At 61.3% G+C, this 20,362-nt stretch overlaps 1 protein-coding gene across 1 annotated transcript in view; it reads right to left on the bottom strand.

Moving 5' to 3' along the window:
* MYT1L (myelin transcription factor 1 like) overlaps positions 1-20,362 on the bottom strand; it is a 402,906-nt gene that overhangs the window by 2,981 nt on the left and 379,563 nt on the right. The window contains exons 24-26 of the mRNA XM_029938368.1: positions 11,469-11,560; positions 4,607-4,710; positions 89-232 (exon numbers count right to left, since the gene is read on the bottom strand). Of these exons, the coding sequence (XP_029794228.1) occupies positions 89-232; positions 4,607-4,710; positions 11,469-11,560 (340 nt within the window). The remainder of the gene's footprint in view (positions 1-88; positions 233-4,606; positions 4,711-11,468; positions 11,561-20,362) is intronic.

Below are 20,362 nucleotides of genomic sequence, written 5' to 3'. Positions count from 1 at the left end.
CAAAGTGTGGAGAGCCGTGAGCTTAGGCACAGACACGCCCGCGCTGCCCGGGTGGCCGCGGGCTGAGCTCCCGCCCTCAGTCACTTACCATGTGCGGCAGCTGGATGTTGGCTAGGCTGTGGATCAGGGACTGGCTCAGGTTGGCCAGCTCGTGCAGGAGGGACTCGTTTTGCTGTTCGATTACTTTGTTCTCCTCCTCGATGGTCTTCAGGCTGCTCTCCATTGTGGTGATCTAGAACGCACAGGGTTGTGTGACATGTAACACGAGGCGGGCCGCGGGGTGCCTGTGTCCCGGCTGGGGGGCGGGGCGCGGCAGCCGCCCACCCGGAGACACCGCTCTCTCGCCCCAGACACGCTTCGACGGTAAGCATCAGTCATTTTAAGGGTTCTGTTCTTACGACTTTGAGGCATTACGGTAGAAAATTTGCTAACTAGGCTATGACAGCTCGGCTTTCCAGGGAGGAGCTAACGGGCTGGGTTATGCAGTTCTGTCCTCGCGCAGGACTATCACCGAGGGCCTCTCCCACGAGGACGACGTCTCTGGCAAGTACTCCGAGCCCTCCGCCGGGGCCAGCTCGTCCTTTTCAGCCTGCATCTAACTCTGCCCTAGGGTAAGTCCTAGACTGTAAAGTTACTGGTGAGGCAGCTCGCTGTCTGAGCCATAGGTGCCAGTGGGCACCTGTCCACGTCCACAGATCGCTGCCCACCCCACCACCCCTGGCTCCTCGGGTGGTGAGCACAGACACTCTCTGTATTTGCAGGTGGAGGTGACCGCCTTCCCGGACCACCCGAGGCCTACCCAGCTTCCTCTTAAATAAGAAGAGGGTGCCCCACCCGCCCCGCCTGCAGCCCACAGCCCACAGCCAGTGCTCACTGACCCAGCCAGGAGCTCCCTCTTCTCCCGTCTTGGCCTGGGCCTGGCAGGGTGCGTGGGTGACCAAGGACACAGTTAGGGCCCAGGAAAATGGGGACCTGAACCTAGTTCTTCACGGAGAAGCCGCCTTCGCCCCTGAGTTAGCTGACCCTCCCCTCAAACTCTGCCCCCCGCCCCCCGTCCTCACGGCGCCCTTCCCTGCTCTCATTAGCCTGCCTGGTGCTTCCTCAGGGAGCCAAGACACGGGGCCTAAGCGCTGCCGCGGGCTTCAGCTGCGCGGGGGTAGCTGGCGGACTCTGCAACACACCTGCCCACGAGGGTCTCCCGCAGAGATGCGCAGTGTCCCCAGTAACACATCCGTTACTCCCGCACCTCTCATCAGGTCAGGAGCCAAATCAAAGTAATGCACCCCACAAACATCATGGAGATGGCCACGCGGCAGGCTGCTGCCCAAATTCAAACTCAAACTCAAACTCAAATTCCGCCTTCCTGCTCCAGGCTCCACCCTCCTGCCTCAGCCCGCCCACACCTAGGCCCCGCCTTTCTGCCCCAGGCCCCGCCCCCGGCCGCAGCCCCGCCCCCCTGCCCCAGCTGGCAGAGGGTGGGGCCGCGGAAAAGGAGGAGGCCTACGCAGAGTCCTCTCCAGTCCACCCTGGACCAAGTACGGAAGCGGCCGTTGCAGAAAGCCCAGCATGAGAAAGGCGGAAGGTAACTCTGGTCCAAGGTGCCTGAGCGAAGAGGCCTGTGCGGTTGGGGGGCCCCGGACGGGGGTCTGGGCCGCTGGCCACGAGCCTCGTGCTCTCCGCCCCTCACTGCCCCCGCCTTGGGGAGAAGGACGCAGGTGCCCCTGTCTGACAGCACGTCCTCTCTTAAGTGCCTGCGGAGCATCTAGTCGCCGCGGCAGAGCAGGAAGGCGCGGGAAGGCCCGCGTGTGTGTATACACAATCTAGGTAAGACTCAAGTGAAAAATAAGAGTTATAAGCAAAGCAAATATAGCTAAGAATCACTGATTTGAGAATATTAAAAACATATGTAATTCTTCATACTATTCTGACCATTCTAAATGGAGAGACCCGCACTTTTGGTTTCCAGGTTCTGGACCTGGGAGAGGCTGAGGTCAGACCCGCCATTCAGAAAATGATGGGGTTGGGAAGGGGCCCCCGGGGGGCTCAGTCGGTTGAGCGTCCGGCTTTGGCTCAGGTCATGATCTTAAGGTCTGTGGGTTTGAGCCCCGCGTCGGGCTCTGTGCTGACAGCTCAGAGCCTGGAGCCTGCTTCAGATTCTGTGTCTCCCTCTCTCTGACCCTCCCCTGCTCGTACTGTCTCTCTCTGTCTCTCAAAAATAAATAAAAGACATAAAAAACCATAAAAATAAATTTAAAAAAAATGATGGGGAGCAGCAGAACGAGTTCTGCACTGAAGCCTCGCACGCAGCACCCGTGTAGGAACAGGGAAGGGTCAGCACCCGGCCCGGCGCAGTGGGGCTCCGTCCCTGTCTCTCGGCGCCACCTGGGCAGGGCAGGGCCGGGAGGGCAGCAGGGGGCCAACCATCTCAGTGGCTCTTCTGCTCAGACTGCTGGGCTGCGTTCCCTCTGGGGTCTCCAGGCTGCCAGGTGGCGCTGGGAGCTCCTGCCTTCACCTCTGGTCACTGACAGGCAGTGAGGGTGCCAGGGGCCGTGGAAAACCCAGTGGCAGGAGCGCCATCCTTCTGGCACTTTCCAAAACAAGGCTGGGAGGGTAAATGTGCCCTGGCCAAAGGTTAGAAGGCAAAGGTGCTCAGGGGCTGATGGGTAGGAGGGCTCCTGTGGCCACTCCCTCCTCTGTCCCTGAGCACTGACGGGGGAATGAGCATGTACCTTTCCTGCAAGGGACATCAGGTCCCGGCGGCTCCCCGTGTGGCCTGCCGTGTGCTGTCTGTGCAGCCGACTGCCCACGTCGTCATGCACCTGACCTGCCGCACACCCTCAGGGACCCTGGCTCAGTGCGGTCCATCACCTGGACACTGGGCTTGCCTTCCAGGGAAGAGGAGCCACCGGAGGGACGGCAGCCAGGTCAGTGGGACACACGTCACCCTTACATTCATTTTTGACACTGGAGGCAAACAGAAGTTCCCGGAGCACAAGTTCCCACGGAGGTCGGAACCCCCAGATGGGCAGTGGCTATCCACAGGGGGACAAAAGGACCAGGGAGGGGTGAGACAACCGTGTACACAGGGGCCTGTCTCTGCTCCAAACGTGGGTGCCCCTGGGGAGCTGGGGTCTGGGGAGCCTGGTGCCTGGCCCTCTCGTCCCTGCGCTGGCTTCCGCTGCCCGGCCCCTTCCCAGCGACTGACAGCTCCGTCCCCGAGCAGATGCAGGGAGAGCAGGCAGAGCAGGGCTGGGAGGTGAGAGGGCAGGAGGCCTTCCCAGGGATACAAGTGTGTCAGGTCAGAATGTGGCCCGGCGGGCTGAGCTCATAGCCCTGGACAGGCAGGGAATGCTGAGCCCCCAGGATTATGAGTGTGAGCAGGGCTGACGGATGTGGAGGCTGCAGCCCCGGGGGCAGGACACAAGTTGGGGCAAGCAGGCCCAGTGACACAAGTCACTGCTGGTGTGCGGGCCCACGGTGCTGCTGTGGCCACCGAGTCCCCTGGGACTGTCCCCTCCTGCAGACCTCTGGCCGGGGGCCGAGCACGGCCATGCATGCAGATCAGTGCCAAGGACAACTCCCACCCGGTGACCGGAGCGCAGCCCCGGCAGGGCTGCCATGGGCGAGCAGGTGGTATGGAAACAGCTGGACAGAACGGTCGCGCGTGCTAGGGGACCCCCACCGTCCGTGCTTCCTTCCCACTCAGGGGCACCTGCGGGGTCCCTTTGGGTGTTCTGGTGGGGATGCTCCCTGGAGGCTCAGTGCCACTGTGGACAGAGCCAGCCCGCCACACAGCAGAGCTGCGGCCACGACCCGGGGTTCCAGGCCAGGCCTACGTTGGCCACACTTGGGTGGCCGGGAGGGGTCTGCAGGGAGGGAGACGGCAGCACCCACATGGCACTGGGACCCCGTGTGCTGTCAGAGAGGTGGCAGGGCACCTGGGGTGCCACATGGGGCACCGTGTGGACTTAGGGACGGGGCTCTGAGCAGCCAAAGATTGGCCATTGGCCTTGGCTTAGCCAAGTCCCCGTGTGTGTGATGTGAGATGATACTACCCTGTGGGCTGCAGTGAGCACACAGTGGGACCACACAGCATGGCCCCTGCAGTCAGGCATCTAGTAGGTGCTCAATATGGGCACCTGGGCCCGGGACCCCATTGGCGGGCAGCCTTCCTTCCACAAGAGACCCGGCCAGGCTGCCCTTCTTCGGGGAGTTCTGCTGTCTCCCCAGGTCAGGCACTGACCACAGGGCATTAGGGCAGCTCATGGGCAGGACCAGGAGACCCTGTGGGGAGCACTGCTGCACAGGGCATCTCACTGGAGCGCCGGCCAGGGCAGGAAGCACCCGGGGTTCAGCCACTGAAACAGCCCGTGTCAGCACCCAATCAGGACACGGAATGGAATCGGGGGGGAACAGGAAGGAAAGGGGAAGGGGAGCACGTGTCCCCAGCCCCAGCACCGGCGTGTCCCAGCTCCCCAGGGCTGAACGCTGGCCTGTCCCTGGGCCGGAGTGCGGATGGGTCCCCCGGTGCCCGAGGCCAAGCGCTGGAGCGTCCCTGGCCCGAGCGCACGCGGCGGCTGGAATTGAGGGCTTCAAAAACTGTTACCTGAGTCCTGAGCTTGATCATGTCGGCCTCCATCTGGGAGTTGGACTCACTGAGCTCCTTGATCTCCTCGTCTAGCTGCTTGATCTCCTCGTCGTTCTCTATGCCTGTAAGGACAGACGGCGCCGCGCTCCAGCATGGCGCCTGCACGGAGCCGCCACCTCGCGCTCTCTTTGTTCGCTTTGGATTAAAGAGTCATCCCAGCTGCTTGTTTTTCCATCCCTACCACCACGGCACACAGTCCCCCCACCGTGAGGGGACATCTGGAGGACACCGGCCTCCGTCCTGGAGCTGGGTTTACAGCGTCAGCCCATTTTCAGTCTCTCCCTTGTCACACTGCAGACACATCCGAAAGTGAGACCAACAGGGTCCCACCCTCGCCAGGCCCCGCAAAGCTGCTGACGCGTGACTGCACCCACCGTCAGCTGCCCGAGGGCCCGGGGCCACCTCCCAAAGGGCTCGTGGTGGCTGCAGGGGCCGTCCCCCTAAGGCTCTCTGCACACAGGTCATGTGACTGACACAAACAAGAAATTGCTAGAAAACACGCATCCACCGACAGGACTGCTGTGGCCGCGGGGGATGGGGTATGGGTGGCAGTCCCCCCACCCCCTGAAGGTGCCGGGACCGACTGCCAGCTCTGGCCTCGCGGGGTGCCTGGACCAAGTTTCCAGTGCCGGCTCCGTTGGCCACTTGCTGGCCAGGGAGACATCAGGGTGAAAAAAATCCAGACCTTTTTTCTGGCCATTGGGTCTCTCGAAGCTGAATGTAATCAGGGGAAGAAGAGCAGGAGTCCTGCAAAGCCCTCACCCTTGACCGCCCAGGGCTTGGGACTGCCATCCCTCGGTCACGGGGCACAGCAGTGGAGCCTGGCCGAACGCGCAGCCCGGGCCTTGGGGGCGGGGCAAGTGCCCTTCTCGGGTCTGCAGACAGAAGGGCGCGGCCACCCTGGGAGGGAAGGCCTGGCGAGTCAGAGCCTCCCCACCAACGCATCCGAGCAAGAGACGAAGACAGCATGGGAGCCACGGTGCTGGGCCTCAGGTGTTGTTTGTAGTGGAATGGAAAAGAAAATGGACATCCGGAAGAGCAGGCAGTCTTCCCGACATGAAACACACGCACACGTCTTGGCACCTGCGGCCTTTGCTCCGCACAGCAGAGATGGCCCGTGATCAGCCTGATTTCTGGGCTCACCGTCCTGCCTCTCCAGCCACCCCCCCACACCCGCCCTGGGTGCTAAACTGCATACAAGCGATCCTGACCTTGTGGAGTTCCCGCCCTCCCCGCCCGGAGGGACCAGCTGTGGCCCGCTGACACCAGGTCTTCTCGTGGCCGCGGCCACGTCGTACAGGGTCCAAAACATCGCCTCCCTGCCCTCCCACGCCGTTCGCGGCTCTAGGAGGAAACCTTCCAGCAAATTGGGCTGTTGCACTTCCCCCGTTTCATCTGTGACCAGACTTCTTGGCAACTTTCTCAACTAGGAACTAGGTGGACTGCGTCACTGCGTGCGATTCTGAGCACACAGGAGGGCTCCATCCCAGAGGGGGCCGATGGCTTGTTTCCGTAGAAGTTCAGAGGCACCTCGAGCAAGAACAGCGGGGCCTCAGAATCCTGCAGCAGCCAGCCTCTGCCGAGTCTGCCCTTTGACGAGGACGGGCCGCGCCAGCAGCCCAGGCGCACAGACAGACGACCGCGGGGACCTGCGTGCTGGCGGCCCTTCCGCCCCGTGCCTAAGCCGGATAAGTTTACCACGTGAATTTCTGTTAAGAGCAAGTGCTTCGTGTCATAGTTCTTCAGTTTTTTAGGTCTGAACAAACTCAAAGCTTCGCTTTTTCCAGCTGTATGTCATAGTTTGTTGATCGCAAAAACTATACCAGCATGAGGTGTGATCTCTGTTTCTAAGAGGCACGGGGAACCTTCCTCTTTTCTCCTGACCCCTGAGGTCTGGCTCGTCTAGATTCGGGTGACTTCTGAAAGACACCGTTATTCAGTGGAAAGGGCTTCTCTCTGGTGCTCTGGTCACGGCTCCTGGCCTGTCCGTCCTGTGGGGGTGCACCGCGCAAAGGAAGAGCCGTCAGTGAGCCAAAGAACTGCTTTCTCTTGGACGTTAAAGAAAAAGTCTAGTTCTTTATTTATATGTGGTGGCTAACAGCGTCGAGGGAGGGGCCTGTGGGAAGGCTGGCAGAGCTCTTAGGGGCCCGTCCTCTGGGGGCCCTCAGGGCTGTGTGATTGTGACTTCTGACTTGGGGTAATTCTTGATGAGAAAAGAATGCTCTATGCACCTGCTTGCTCCCACCATCAGGAGAGCATTTGCGCCGACAATGTCAGGGTGGAATTGTGACCATAACTCCTCTCAGGCCAGGCGGGCTGAAGGTCACCGGGCCAGCATGATGCCCAGGGAACAGCGAGGAGACTGAAGTGAAATCATCTTAACTGTCTGGTGGGAGATGCTCCGTCAGTGGCGCCCAGGATAAACGGAGGCTCATAAAACACCCGGCGTGTCAACATCTTGGTCTTGGGGCTGGATTCCAACAATTGAAAGCTTAGAACAGCTTTGATAAAGCTCTGAGAAGAGAATCCGGAACATGCGTGAAACCTTGGGGGCAGGGGGGCGTTTTACTGATTTGAGTTCTTACGAAAGAGCGTCCAACAATTAGTACTTAACCAACGCGTAGGCAGCCACAGAGCCCATGCGACCTGGGACATTTCCTGGATATTTGCGCCCTGCTGAGGGGTTCGAGAAGTCGGGGCTGTAAAGCCTGGGTTTTGCAACATGACAGACCCGGGATCTAAACCCGTATCTTCCCACAGAAGAGTTTTGTGAGGAGTAGTTTTCTTAGTCCTAACCTTCAAATTCCCTCGTTGCAAAAATGGTCCCTCTTTGACACAGTGGTTTCTAAGGGATAAATTAATCTAGAAAAGATACCCGACTCAGTGAGCCTGGAGAGGTGGGGCTCAAGAAAGCGGCTGAATACCGGGCGTCGGTGAGACGCGGAGGGCGGCCAGCCAGAGCGGCCGCGGTCTCGCGGTCCCCTGTCCCTGTCCGCAGCTGAAAAGCGCCAGAGACCGGTTCTTCCTGTGGACTCCGCGCTGCGAGCTGACAAGTCATTAAAAGGAAAAGAAAGAGCAAAAACACTGTACGTGGTCTAGCATAGTGGCTTCAGTTTTTGTTGAACTGAAGACTTGAAAACAAAAATGCCTTTTTATGTCTTAAATTGGTCTTCTAAACTTTTTGTAAGTTTAGATAGTTTCCAAATATGTATATTTTCAAAATTGTATGCTCTGGAGTGCTTTAAATATATGTCCATCGAAGCCGTGGACCAAAATGTTTAGTGCATAAGGTTTATGGGAGACAAGCCAGCTGCCAGTCAGGCCTCATTACCCGAGGGCCTGCAGGTCACACGTACTTTCTGACAGAAGTCGTGTCATTTAGGTCCAGTAAAAATATAGCAGGGGCCCTGTGCTGACCTCCCCATCTTGGATTTTTCTTCTAGGAGCATGGATGGATAGACGAACGGACAGACAACTGTTAGTGCTTTTGCGTCGGTGAAACAGGACAGGGTGCCTGCTGCGTCTGTCCTGTTCACTCGCCTCCCACGCCCCCTGCCATGCTCTGTAGCAGACATTCTCCCGTGAGGGTGGGCAGGGTGGGCAGGGACAGAGGTGGTGGGAGGTGGACGGGATCTCAGTCCCTTGGGCTCAGGAGAGAGTCCGGAGAATTCCAGTATCTGGAAACAAATTTCCCAAAGCCCTCCATCGGCACCTGCCCTAGGACACCCCCGAGGGCCCAGGGCACGGGCAGAGGAGAGAGAGTGACCCGCGATGCGGTGCAGCGGGTGGCGGCACACTTGTCCCTGCCTGGGGGCAGCCGCCCCTCGCCCAGGTCCTCTCCTCCGGGAGGGTGAGCTGGAGCTACACGTGTGTCAGCATCTACTGTGGGTCAGGAGCCGGAGGCCCGCGGCCTCCTGTCTTCTGCCGCAACCCAGAGAGGATGGAGGAGGGCTGCCTCACTTCCTCCTGTCCTTGGCAAGACACCCAGGAAGATCCAACCACAGCAACAAGAGCAACACAAAGGCAGGGACTGCGGCGGGGGTGGGGGTGGGAGACTCTGGAGAGGGGTCTGAGCAGAGGCCACACCTCCCAGTGCTTTGAGGGACATTCTCAGGGATAAAGAAATCATGGTGACCTTGTGGGGACATAGGAGAGAAGACCCTTTAAGTTTGAAGAAAAAGAAGGAGGAGGGGGAGGGGAGGAAGAAGAAGAGGAGGAGGAAGGAAGGAAGGAGGAGAGGGAGGGAGGGTCTGCGGTTTCGAGCAGCAAGGGGGCTTCAAGCGCACTTAGAACAGCTCGGAAGTCGCTGGAATCCCAACACCGGAGCAGCCCAGCCGACTGGACGGTGGCGTCCTTGACGCCTTAGCGCTCACGGAAGAGCCAGGGCTGGAGGGAGGGAAGCTTCTGGACTCGTTCCCCACCAAGGCGTAAGAGCACAATCAGGTGAGGTGGTCCTCAAGATATTCGGGAAAAGAGAGAGACAGACGGTGTTTTGCGCCTACCAGCTGCGGCAATGCCACCACCAGAGCTCTGCACTCGGAAAGATGGGGGCGATCACGGAGAGTTCTCTCCCGTCCCCGGGAGTGGCACTGCGTTTCCCGCGTGCTTGCTCTCGAGTCAGCCATTCCGCGAGGCGCCCGACCACAGTCGCCCCACGCCACTGCCTCTGCACCGTGAGGAGCGTTCTCGGCGTCACGAAGAAGTGACTCTGGTCCCAGCCCGAAGCATGTCCAGACAGACATGTCGGGAGGACACGGGTCGGTCCAGCTCCCGCCACTCGCTCTTGGCTGCACGACCTGAGCCTCCTCATCCGGGCACAGGCAGGGCAGAAACTGCCCCAGCACCCGGCCCCGCCCAAATCCCAGCACCGAGGCTCCGCCCATGTCTCAGCACCGAGGCCCCGCCCACAGCCCAGCACAGAGGTCCCCCACACAATGCTCAGTCGCCTGGAAATGGGTGGGCGTGTCCAATCACTTGTCCTGTGGTGAGTCTGGGCTTGGCACCTCGTGGGGCGGGGCAGGGGGCCGCACTGACCGCTTGCTCCCACCTCTGAGGGACAGCCCTGGCTCTTTCCAGCCCCCACCCGCCTGCCGCTAGCACACGGGGATTCTCACTCTACTGCCCCTCGGAACGAGTGGGCCCCTGACGCCCTGGAGGCTCCTGCTGGCACCTCCCGCCGCTGGGCACGGTCCCACCTTGGGTCTGTTTTCTCTCCTTGCCTGCTCGGCACTGACCCCTGCTCCCTGCTGCCTCCTTCACTGATGGGTGTGGACTGTCGCAGGCAGACCCCCTGGCAGGAGGCGGTTGCTGGACCACCAGGGTGTCTGAGGAGAGATCACGCTAGAATTTCAGTAAGGGTGGCGGTGGTAGTTCTTCCTGGCAGTCGGCACTGCCGTCCCTGCCGTCCCGGCTGAGAGGTGACGACAGCGGGCCTGGCACCTCCCAGCGACCTCCCCACGCCGCCTCGGGCTGCGGGTGACTGTGCGGTCCCTGGAGCTCTGGGGGTCAGCGTTCCACCCACTCGAGCTCTGTGCCTGTGGCCCTGAGCACGTGTCCCACAGAAGTGGGGAGGCCAGAGCCGGCCTTCTAGATGCAAACATGGTGACTCTGGCCACCTGGTGGCGACAGCTGCCTGTTCAGTGCAGGCGGCCCACAGACACCCTGGAGCTCCTGTCAGGAACTGGAATGAAGGCTGGGTGGCTGTGCAGGCCTTGGGGCCCTGGTGGGGGGAGTCCGCCTCAGATAGAGCCCCCGCGGAAGGGGCAGAGTCTCCGGGGCTGCAGCTCCAGAGAGCCCAGGGCCTTCGCTCAGGTTGACCCACGACCCACACTGCTCGCTGCTGCTGCTGCTCCTCTGAGGAGCCCAAAATGAAGGCGGCGCCGGCTTCAGGGTGGTCCCTGCCCCGCCCCCTCGTCACAGAGTCCTCCGAGGAGGGGGCCAGCTCCTGCTCTCCGCTCTCCACGGTGACAGTCTGCTGCATGGTTGCAAATCGGGGCGCTGTAATCCCTCCAGTCGTGCTCTACCGAGTCCCTGCCCGTGCCGCGTGCCCCCGCCGTGTGCCCGTGCCGCGTGCCAGCGCCGCCCAGGGCCGGTACAGGGTAGGAGCCTGCGAGCGCAGCCCCGTTCCAGCACCCCGTCCGCCGGAAGCTCGTTTCATGCACGTATCTGCTTAAAGACAGCTTGATGCACATTGCTGGTTCGCTGGCACACGACCGGCACGGACGGGCCTTGCCTGACACACGCGCGTCACAGCCCTCGTGCACGGAGCGCTCGCCCGCACGGTGCCTTCTCAACAGAAACCAGCAAAAGGCTCAACAATTCTGGAAATGCCCCCCAAAAAAGACGATGAAAGGACCCTGTTTACAGGATGAGTGTGGCTTTGTCCCCTCAGCCTGCAGGTCCGCACTCCCCCCGCTAGGCCTCGCCCCCAAGGCCACGCCAGCACCGCGAGCTTGCGATTCTGCAGGAGCACTGTGAACGGAGGAGGAAGCTGCATCACCGAGAGGCTGGGCTGCTTCGAGGCGCACCCTCCCTCGGCGCGCACCTCCGGCTCGGCGCCCAGGGTCCCTGCGGGCGGACCGTGGGCCCGATGGGAAGCTCTGCGTGGAGGGGGCGGGGCGTGGAGGGCCTGAGGCAGAGGCACAACAGGGGCCGACTGCTGGGACTGTTGGTGACCTGGCAGGTGGGGGGCTTGGGGACGCGCCCCCACCCCAGCCCCATGGACTGGCTTCTTGGATGCGGCCGGAACTATCCCACTCGGGCAGGGACACGGTGACCGTCTTGGGCTGTGGTACTCGGAGCAGCCCGTCGGGGTGGTTACCGTTGCTGGCCCGCTGTCGGATGGTCAGCATCTGCTCCCCCGACAGCTTCGCCTTCTTCATGGCTGACGTGGCTCGCGGGCATCCCGACAAGCTGGGGACAAGACACAGGGGGCATTAGTCACGGGTCTCTGAAGAGATCCCAAAGCCCTGCAGAGAAAACCCCGTGAGCTGTGAGAGAGGTATGTCACCCAGTCATTTTGTCAGAATGGTGGCTGGCCACGGGCTTTTTGCAAATGGGAAACAAGCCAGAACAATGCACGCTGTGTGGCCCAGGCCCCGTGCCCGAGGGGGGCCGAGTCTGCCGGTGGACTCTGGGGCGGCTCTGGGTGGGGCCTTGGGCCACCTCTTGGCTGCCCTGCTCACCCCCTTCACCGCATGCCTTCAGCGCCCCCCTCAGCGCCCCCTCCAGCGCCCCCTCCACCCATACCTTCTGGAGATTCTGTGCAGTGACCATCTGGCTTTGGAAATCTTCCGTATTATGGAAAGGGTCGAATTTACAGGAGACGCGAATTAAGATTTGATTTTAAACATACACCAGTAGAAAGGCCCAACAAGGAGCTCGCCCCCACATTCACTGTGCGGTCTCTCGGCCCGTCTGCCGCCCCCACACCCCGCGTGCCTCCAGCAGATTGCTGGGGGGCGATCGCACTTGTGAAACTGGAACCCCAGCGTCATGATCTCACTGGAACGTTTGAAACCCATTTGCCACCGACGTGAAATGTGTGCAAGCTTCCGATCCGCTCCCTCTGGCGCGTGTGCAGAGCCGGGAAGCGGGTCCCCAGGTCTGTCTGACGACCGCCCTCCCAGGCAGCCCCCTCCCTCCTCTCTCTCGCTGCCCATCCGAGGAGGGCACAGCATCCTGGCACCTTCTGTGGCCCGAGCCTGGGCCTCCTCAGCCCTGCCCCTCGGGGGCTCAGCCTTACCTGCCACCAGCCAAGGACCAACCCTGGGAGCCCCTGGCACTTTGTGTGCAGATGAAATGAACATGTACATCCGTGTACAACCGAATGTGCGATATCACGCATACACTACACCAGGCACGTATCATGTATTTCACCCATGATTCCGTGCCAGACGGACCCCGTCCACAGCGAGGGGCTGCTCTCCATCCGTGTCCGCCTGACACCCAGCGGCAGCGTGGACTGCGTGGTTATTGGCAATTCCTCTGTGGCGTCCGCGCTCACGGAGGAGGCTAAGTATCTTCACACAGGTTCTCGCGCCCGCTCTCTGAGGGGCATTAGCATGGTTTGGGAGAAGACATATCCTTGCACATCACATATTTTCTCCGTCCTGCACAGTTCATGCCGACGTCCAAGTGGTCTTTGGTCCGATGTCTGGGAGACGTTTGTATTCGGTGCCTTGAAAACAATGCACCTGCTGCTCTTCCCAGGACCTTCCCTCCGAGAACCAGGTTTGCTGATGGTGTTTCCGCATTGACAGGGCGTGAGCCCCCAGGGAAAACGCCTCTGGGCCCTGACGGCATGGTGGGGGGGGGGACAGGCAAGCACTGAGGGGTCCCCAGGGTTAGTCATCTGGGGGCTCCATGCTGCTGCCCGGGGACCAGCCTCATGCATGCTCCTTCCCCACACTCTGTCACCACAGTGACCTGTGATGGTCCCTTCTCAGGGCCAGGACCTCAGCTTGGGTCCTGTCTGCTCAGACCACTGTGGACAGACCGCCTCGCTCCCTGGAGAAGGGTCACTGTCTCCTCGAGAGCAGGGTCCCAGTGGGCGCCTCTGCATCCCCCACTCGCCTCTGCCGCCTTTTCAGGGCTCCACGACCGAGGTCAGCAAGTACAGCTTGTCTGTGCCCGTGTCCACATCAGCCAGGCTGTTAGGGAGTGGGCCCGGCCCATCTCCAGGCCCCGGCCCTCGCATCCCGGTGTCCTCCGCCATCCCCTCAGGTGTCCGCGTGCCCCCATGTCCCCTGCCAGCCCTGTGTCCTCCCCATCCCGCTCATCAGGGCTCTTCTTCCGGCTGCTCCTGGAAGCTTGCAGCACAGGCGGGGTGAACTCCGGCTTCTCCACATCTGGCTTCGGCCCTGACGACACGCTGGTAGGAGCTGAGTCACACAACAGTGCGTGGGTGCAGAGCAGCGAAGCGGAAGCCTCAGCGGAGCAGACGGCGGGCGTCTCCGGGGGTAACTACAATCTGGTCCCAGCCCCCAGTGTGCGGCGAAGGATATCGGCCACATTCTAGTCTAGGGGCTCCTAGCCCCACACCGATTCCATCTTCTGATGCTTCTCGTGGTTTTCAGGTAACGGAGGATGACCGCATCATTCCGGGAGGCGGTGTGCCCTCGGGCTGGAAACTGAACTGGGGCACAGGCAGGCCCACCCCCGCGCATGGGGTCCGCATGGACTCGTGGGTCAAATTTGCAAGTGTCCTGTGGCACTGACCTGTGTGGGGGGCAGGTCTGTGCATCTGGTGGTGGTCACGCTGGCCTCACTTTGTGGCGTGTTGGCCCCTGGGGCCCGGCTGGCTGCAGGACTCAGGGAAATGTCCCACGCCCGTCCCCTGCAGGGAGTGTACCTGGGGGTCTCGGTGTGGCTCCCACGGGGGCCCAGTGGGCCATTACAGAAGCGCCTCTAGTTACAACTGCGTTGTTCTGAGTGAGGGTTTGGAAAGTCACAGAGTCTTAGTTCTGGTCACTAGGGTTGACACCCCCCACCCCCCAGCCCCAGGGCCTCAGGCACAGGGGGCGGCATCAGGAAGTCCAGAGGGGTGCAGGCAAATGCTGCAGGGGAGACATTCGATCAGGACATCGGCCCCAAAGGGGTGTCCTTCAGGGGAATCTTACAGCTGAAAGTGGCTAAATTAAGGGAAAGACTCCAGGAGGTAAGGTTGAGAAGATGCGGGGGGGTGCTGCTCGCTGGAGGAGAACATGAGCCTTGTGAGCAGGTTGGGCTGTGTGCCCAGAGCAGCCGGGGCCCAGAGAGCGGCCGGGGCAGAGTGTTAGGGACAGAGAACTCGAGGGGACCGCACAAGGTGGCATCTGTGGCTCAGAACGTGGCCCGGAGGGACACGCCCGGAGGCAGCTGGCCCCTCTCAAGCCCGGTTTTACCACCTGGACACTTAACTGTTTGCCGCTTCACCTTGCTTGCGCCCCTTACCGTGTAACTATCACCCTCGGGAGAGGAGATCCACTCGGTAGCGGGGCCTGCAGTGTGGACAGTCAAGGGTCACAGCTCCCGGCCCCCCACGCCCACTGCTGCTGACTCACCTGCACGAGGCACTGTGTGGGGGCGGGCACCAATGCCCCTGCTGCCCAGCTGCCCACTGGGCTTCCCGGCTCTCTAGGGTTTCCAGACCACCCGCCCCAGACGCCTGGGGAGGGGGCAGGAGGCTGGTAAGCTGCCCATGGGGAAGGACGATCACCCCGGGGGGAGGGGCACCGGGGGGGAGGGCCTGGGTCTGGATGCGGGGTGGCCACAGAGCACCCTGGGCCCTGAGGCAGGTCTCTGGTCCTGGCTCCGTGGCTCTGGGGGAGTCTCTCGGGCACAGTCCCCCTCCCCTCCTCTGGTCCCTCCATGACACCTTCTGGAAACTCAGCAAGTGCCGCTCTGAGCCGAAGCGTCTCGGGACCGGACCTCCCCCTGGGGAGTGTGTCCTGCTCTTTCCTCGGTGGTTTTCTTTCTCCTGCTTTCTCGCTTCTCCGACCTTCTCAGAGCCCTGTTAGCTCCATAGGAAGCTTCTCAGGTTCTTTCTCTATTTTTTTAAATTATCTTCTTTTCTCATGTTTATAATTTAAGAGAGAGTTCCTCAACTTTATATTCTGATCTTGTAACTGAATTTTTCATTTCACTTGTCTTTGTTTTAAAAAGATCTTTCTTGTTCTCTTAATTTTTCTAGGATTCTGAATATAATAATGTATTTTATTCTGTTTGTTCTCTTTTTCTGATGACAAATTTTAAAAAGTTCTTTTTCCCAGAAATGCCTGTTTTCTCTGAGCTTTTTATTTTTTCTTTTTTACAGTTTGTTTTGCTTTCTGTTATGTTACTTAGCACTTTCCTTAACCAGCTGGTCATCCTGGGCTGTTGATTCCCATGTCCTGAGTGTCACCAGTTGCGGCCTGTCACTGGGGCCTGCAGATGTCTGTCTGGAGGCTGCCGGGGGCACACATGGGCTGACACGGGGTCACAGCATGTTGGGGCCTCGCCCTCCCCTCACCACTCCATTCCTGCTTCCTGCACACCTGGGAGCCCGTCCCTTCCGCGGGGGGGAGGGGAGCATGAGGCCGGGCACATGGAGCCCTGCTCTCCTTCCAGAGATTTCCGCCTGGTGCAGTTTCAGAGCCCACCCTGAATCTTGCCTGAATCCTGCTGTGGGGTCCATGGGGCCCATGGACGGCGTGTTCACTTCTGGTTCCCACCCTCCTGGGTCTGTGTTCCTGCGTCCCCCCCAGCGCCAAGCCCCGCGCCCCGCGTCCACGAGCTCCATGGCTCCTGCCACTTGGGAGTGACGGAATGCTCTTGCTTTCTGCATCTTTGTTTTTATTTCTGGGTTTGTAAAATGAGAGCAGGCCCTTTCAGCAGAGTTTTGAGAACAAGGGAGCTCCGCGTGTTTTCAGTCTGTGTACGGGGATTCTCCGTGGAGGCGGTTGCTGAAATTGAGCGCAGGGAGGACATCTGTACGCCGTCTGTCCATCTGTGCAGCGTCCGTCCGTCTGTACGGAGTGTGCTCTGCTCTCCCTTTCTGGTGGTCAGACCGGCAGGGAGCCCAGCCTCTTCCTCCTCAGTGAGGAGTCCAGCATGATGAGGCCACTGGCGAGGCCACGGGGGAGGGGGCCACGGGCAGACACCCGGCCCAGGGGGTAGAGGCGAAGCCTGAGTGGGGGCCTGAGGGCCCAGGGCCCCCAGCCCCTCACGGGGACAGAAGGAGCCTGAGAGAGGCCCCGAGTGCTGGACGGCAGAGCAGGAGGACAGGAGCCGGGATCTGACGGCCACAAGTCGCCACTTGCCCCGGTCACCTCGCAGGCCAGTCTGGGGTTGGCGCTTCGGAAGCTCATCCAACAGTCAGGACACCACCGTCTGTCTGTCCTGCCCGCTGCCAGGAAGCTCCGAGCGGAATTCCGTGTGGTCGTTACCACGGGTCAGCCGGCCCCCCGGAAAGATGTGCTGATGTCCCAGCTTCCAGAACCTGTGAGCAGGGTCCTATATGGATCCTTCGCAGATATGACCGGTGTCCCCTAGAAGAGGGACTTGGCGCATGCCCGCGGCGGGAGAGCGGTGTCGCATCCCCGGCCTCCAGGACATGAGAGACCGCACGTGTGCCACTTCGGGGCCACGTCAGGGTGGCCGTGTGCGCAATATTCTTCCTCGTTCCCTCCTTAATCCGTGAGCATCTTGTTCCATGTATGGGAGATGTCCTGAGTGGGACACTGCAGGCCCTGGGTCCCCGGGGACGTGGGGATGTGCCTCGGGGCCTCAGTCCAGGGAGGGGGCCGTGCACGCCCTCCCCCCTGAGCCCGCACTGGCTCGGCCCGTGCTCTGCTCAGGGCACTGGAGGGCGGATGGCGGGAAGGTCCCGCTGCAGCAGGTACACACCCAGTTTGGGGGCCTGTGTGCCCACACCAGGCGCCACACGTGGCGTCCAAATGTAAACTCGAGTCCTCCGAACCAGTCACACAACAGAGGCCAGGACTCTGCGGCAAACCCACTGATGGCTCCCGGCTCTGCTGGTCAGCGGCCACAGGCCGGGCGCCTGCCCCAGGGTCCCTGACGGCTGTCCGCCCAGCAGCAGCAGGAGGCTGGGGGAGCAGGAGGGTGTCAGGGCCTCCCAGGAGCGAGCAGGAGCCCCCACCCAGGCGGGGGGCCCCGAGTGCTGGGTGTCCCTGCCCATGCCAGGCAGGGCGTGCTGAGGCCGGGGGTGGTGGGTCCCAGAGACCCCAGGACAGATGTGTCAAGGGACACGGAGGACAGATGTCTGTGAGTGCCGGTGGCCACTGTCATTGGTCCCAGCGCCTCTGCCAAGGACAGAGCCTGAGGGCCGCTGGAGGCAGCTGGTGGGTCACCCGACCATGACCGGCAAGGACACCTCAGCCACAGGCCCGGGAGGTGCACCTGCGGACAAAGCAGGTGTCGGGGCGGGCCTGCGGGCTATGTGCTAGCCTCGCGGTGGACGGAGGGTGGACCGAGCAGTTACAGAGGACATGCAGACCTGGGGGCCTGTGAGCACAGGCACAGTCAGAGTGGCTGTACCCAGAAACTCGCCATCCGCTCACGGGTGAGGGGCCGTGTCACGCTGGGAAGTGACTGCAGGGCGCGGGTCCTGGGTCCGGCTGAGCGGCCCCTGACCTAGAGCGTGGAGGCCTTGGTGCTGCTTGGTTTTGTCTCGTTTTGTTCTGTGTTGGTGTCTTGAGGTTCACTCACATCCTGGGACTTCAAAGCTTTCAGGAGCTCCGTTCCTTCCTGTGTTTGTTGGAGGCAGAATGAGCTCGCTGGCATTACGAAGCTCTCGCCGGCACACTGGGCCGCCCTGTGCGATGGTAACCGGCAGAGACCGTAGAAAAGGTTTCCTTCTCTGAAGACCCTGGCACAGCGGCCCCAAGAATAGGCCGGCGGGAGGCAGAGTCCTCAGGTGACCCTGGAGCTCCCGCCCCCTGTGCCTGGGTCACTGTCGACCCCTCCCTGGGTGAGGGGTGCGTGCAGCACGTGGCTGCCCCTCTGACCACGCCGTCTGGACATGGGGGAGCGGGGGAAGGGGCCTCAGTCCTGGCGCCTCAAGGAGCTGGATTCTGCCGCCAGCGTGCGGCGGACCGTGAGCTCCAGGCGCAGCCTTGATCTCGCACCTCGACTGCAGCGGGGGGTGGGGGGGCCCGGCAGGGGCTCCCGTGGCCAGGACGTGTCCTAGGAGCAGAGGGAGGAGCGGAGCAGGCCATGGCTTTAAGCTCGGGGCCCGAGGTATTTGCAGAACCGAGGCCTCGCCGGCTGCGGGTCAGGACGGCTGGAAGGGAGAGCACTGACGGGACCCCGGGGAAAGAAAGATGAGGTTGGGGTGTGACACGGGTCTGGGGGGAAATCTCTGTGAAAATGAAAGTGGCCGAGCGCCCCCCCCCCTTCCCCAGCAAACACTGTGTGTCAGCCATCTGCTTCAGGCCGAGGAGGTGAACAGATGTGACCTTTACCTTCCGGCTTCCCGTGGGGCCTGTGGGGGACGCAGTAGGTGTTGGATCTGCATTTCTCCCTTTCAAATGCTTCCCGTCATGCATGAAACGTGGAGATTAAAATACAGGAGTCAGAGGACAGGGGTGCTTTCCGGGGGCGGGGGTCAGCATGGTATGTGTCCAGACCCAGGCCTTGTGGCTGACTGCTCAGGACTCTGAATTCAGGTCTCCCATGCGATAAGGGGACCGGCCAGGTGACTGCAGGGGTTTGTCGTGGGCCCAGTATGGGTCCTGCCTGCTGCCGCCGGGTGCGTGCAGGAGGAGGGGGTGCGGACGGCTCTGGTCCAGGGCTCGGGGCCCGAAGCCCCACGTGAGTCCCCACAGAGGAGAACCACTCCCCCAGCACAGTCTCACGGTCCCCCTCTTGGATGGGAGCCCCGGTCCCATGAGGACAGGTCCTCTGCTGGGTCGACGCTGCCTCCCAGCCTCCTCTGGGGACAGAGCGAACCCCAGGCCCAAGAGCAGGCTGTGACCAGAGCCTGGAGGCATCTTCTGCAGATGGTGCCGCCTGGTTAGATGGCCCCACGGTGGCCCCACAGTGGCCCATGGTGGCCGGCGGGGCAGAGGGCACAGCAGGTCCTGTCCCACCCAGGATGGGCATCTGCTCCTGCGGGAGAGGGGCCACCTCAGCCCCTCCATCCCTCCTCCTCCGGGACAGAAACCTGCAGGTTAGGAGACCTCTCTTCTAAAGAGAAGCCTTCTGTATGCGTTCGTGATCCTGAAAACCCCCTGGTCTGGGGCCCCCCCAGGCCATGGCCTCCCCGTTTCCTCCCGCCTCCTGCCTTGGCAGCAAGAGGAGAGAACTCAGACAAATGTCTTGGTGAGAAGGGTGAGGGCCAGGGGGCCGAGCAGCGTCCAGAGGGAGCATTCCAGAAGCGACATGGCCCCTGGCTTCATCCACAGCTTGGATCATGGTTACTAGACCTGTGAGTTTTCAGTCCTCGAAGCAGAAGTAGTGGGATTTGGATTTGTCATCGAGGAACCTCCCTGTGGGTCCTCTGTGTGTGCCTGTGGTCTTGGAGGGGTGAGGTCTCCGCCCTGAGAGGACTCTGCACAGGTGGACATCTCTGCACAGGTGTGGGCGGGGCTGTTCCGGCTGCTGATGACTCCTGCAGGAGGAGAGTCTGCCCCACTTTGCTTCCCCTGGAGGCGGTCTCCCCTATGAGGCCCAAAGGAAGCCCAGCAGGTGAGGTGGCTGCAATGCTGTTCCCGACGCCTGCCAGGGTCTCTGCACCACAAGCGTCCTGGGCCGGGTCCTGCAGGTGTACGTGGCTGGTCCGTGTGTGATGCTCCCCGGCCGGGACTTTCTCCTTCCTGGCAGAGTGCTGAATAAGGATAGAGCCTCCTCTTCTTGGGCTCCAAAGACTCCATCTCCCAGTGGCTCTTGGGAAGACTCCATCTCCCAGCATCCCTTGGGAAGACTCCATCTCCCAGCAGCTCTTGGGAAGATTCCATCTCCCAGCATCCCTTGGGAAGACTCCATCTCCCAGCATCCATGGGGAAGACTCCATCTCCCAGCATCCATGGGGAAGACTCCATCTCCCAGCATCCCTTGCATTTAGTGATGCTATGGCCTGGGTCTACCTATGGGATGGAGGTGAAGGAGGAGGTAGGAGCACCACAGATGACTGACTACAAAATAACTCCCGTAGGAAGCACTCAGGATGGGGACTGATTTTTAATACAATCTCTTGGGAAGTGCCAAGGACAATACAATTCTGAAGAAGCC

The sequence above is a fragment of the Suricata suricatta genome, chromosome 4 (genome assembly GCF_006229205.1).
Source record: "Suricata suricatta isolate VVHF042 chromosome 4, meerkat_22Aug2017_6uvM2_HiC, whole genome shotgun sequence".
NCBI lineage: Eukaryota > Metazoa > Chordata > Mammalia > Carnivora > Herpestidae > Suricata > Suricata suricatta.
The sequence above is the reverse complement of the archived record's forward strand: the minus strand, read 5'-3'. Positions and strand labels throughout refer to the sequence as shown.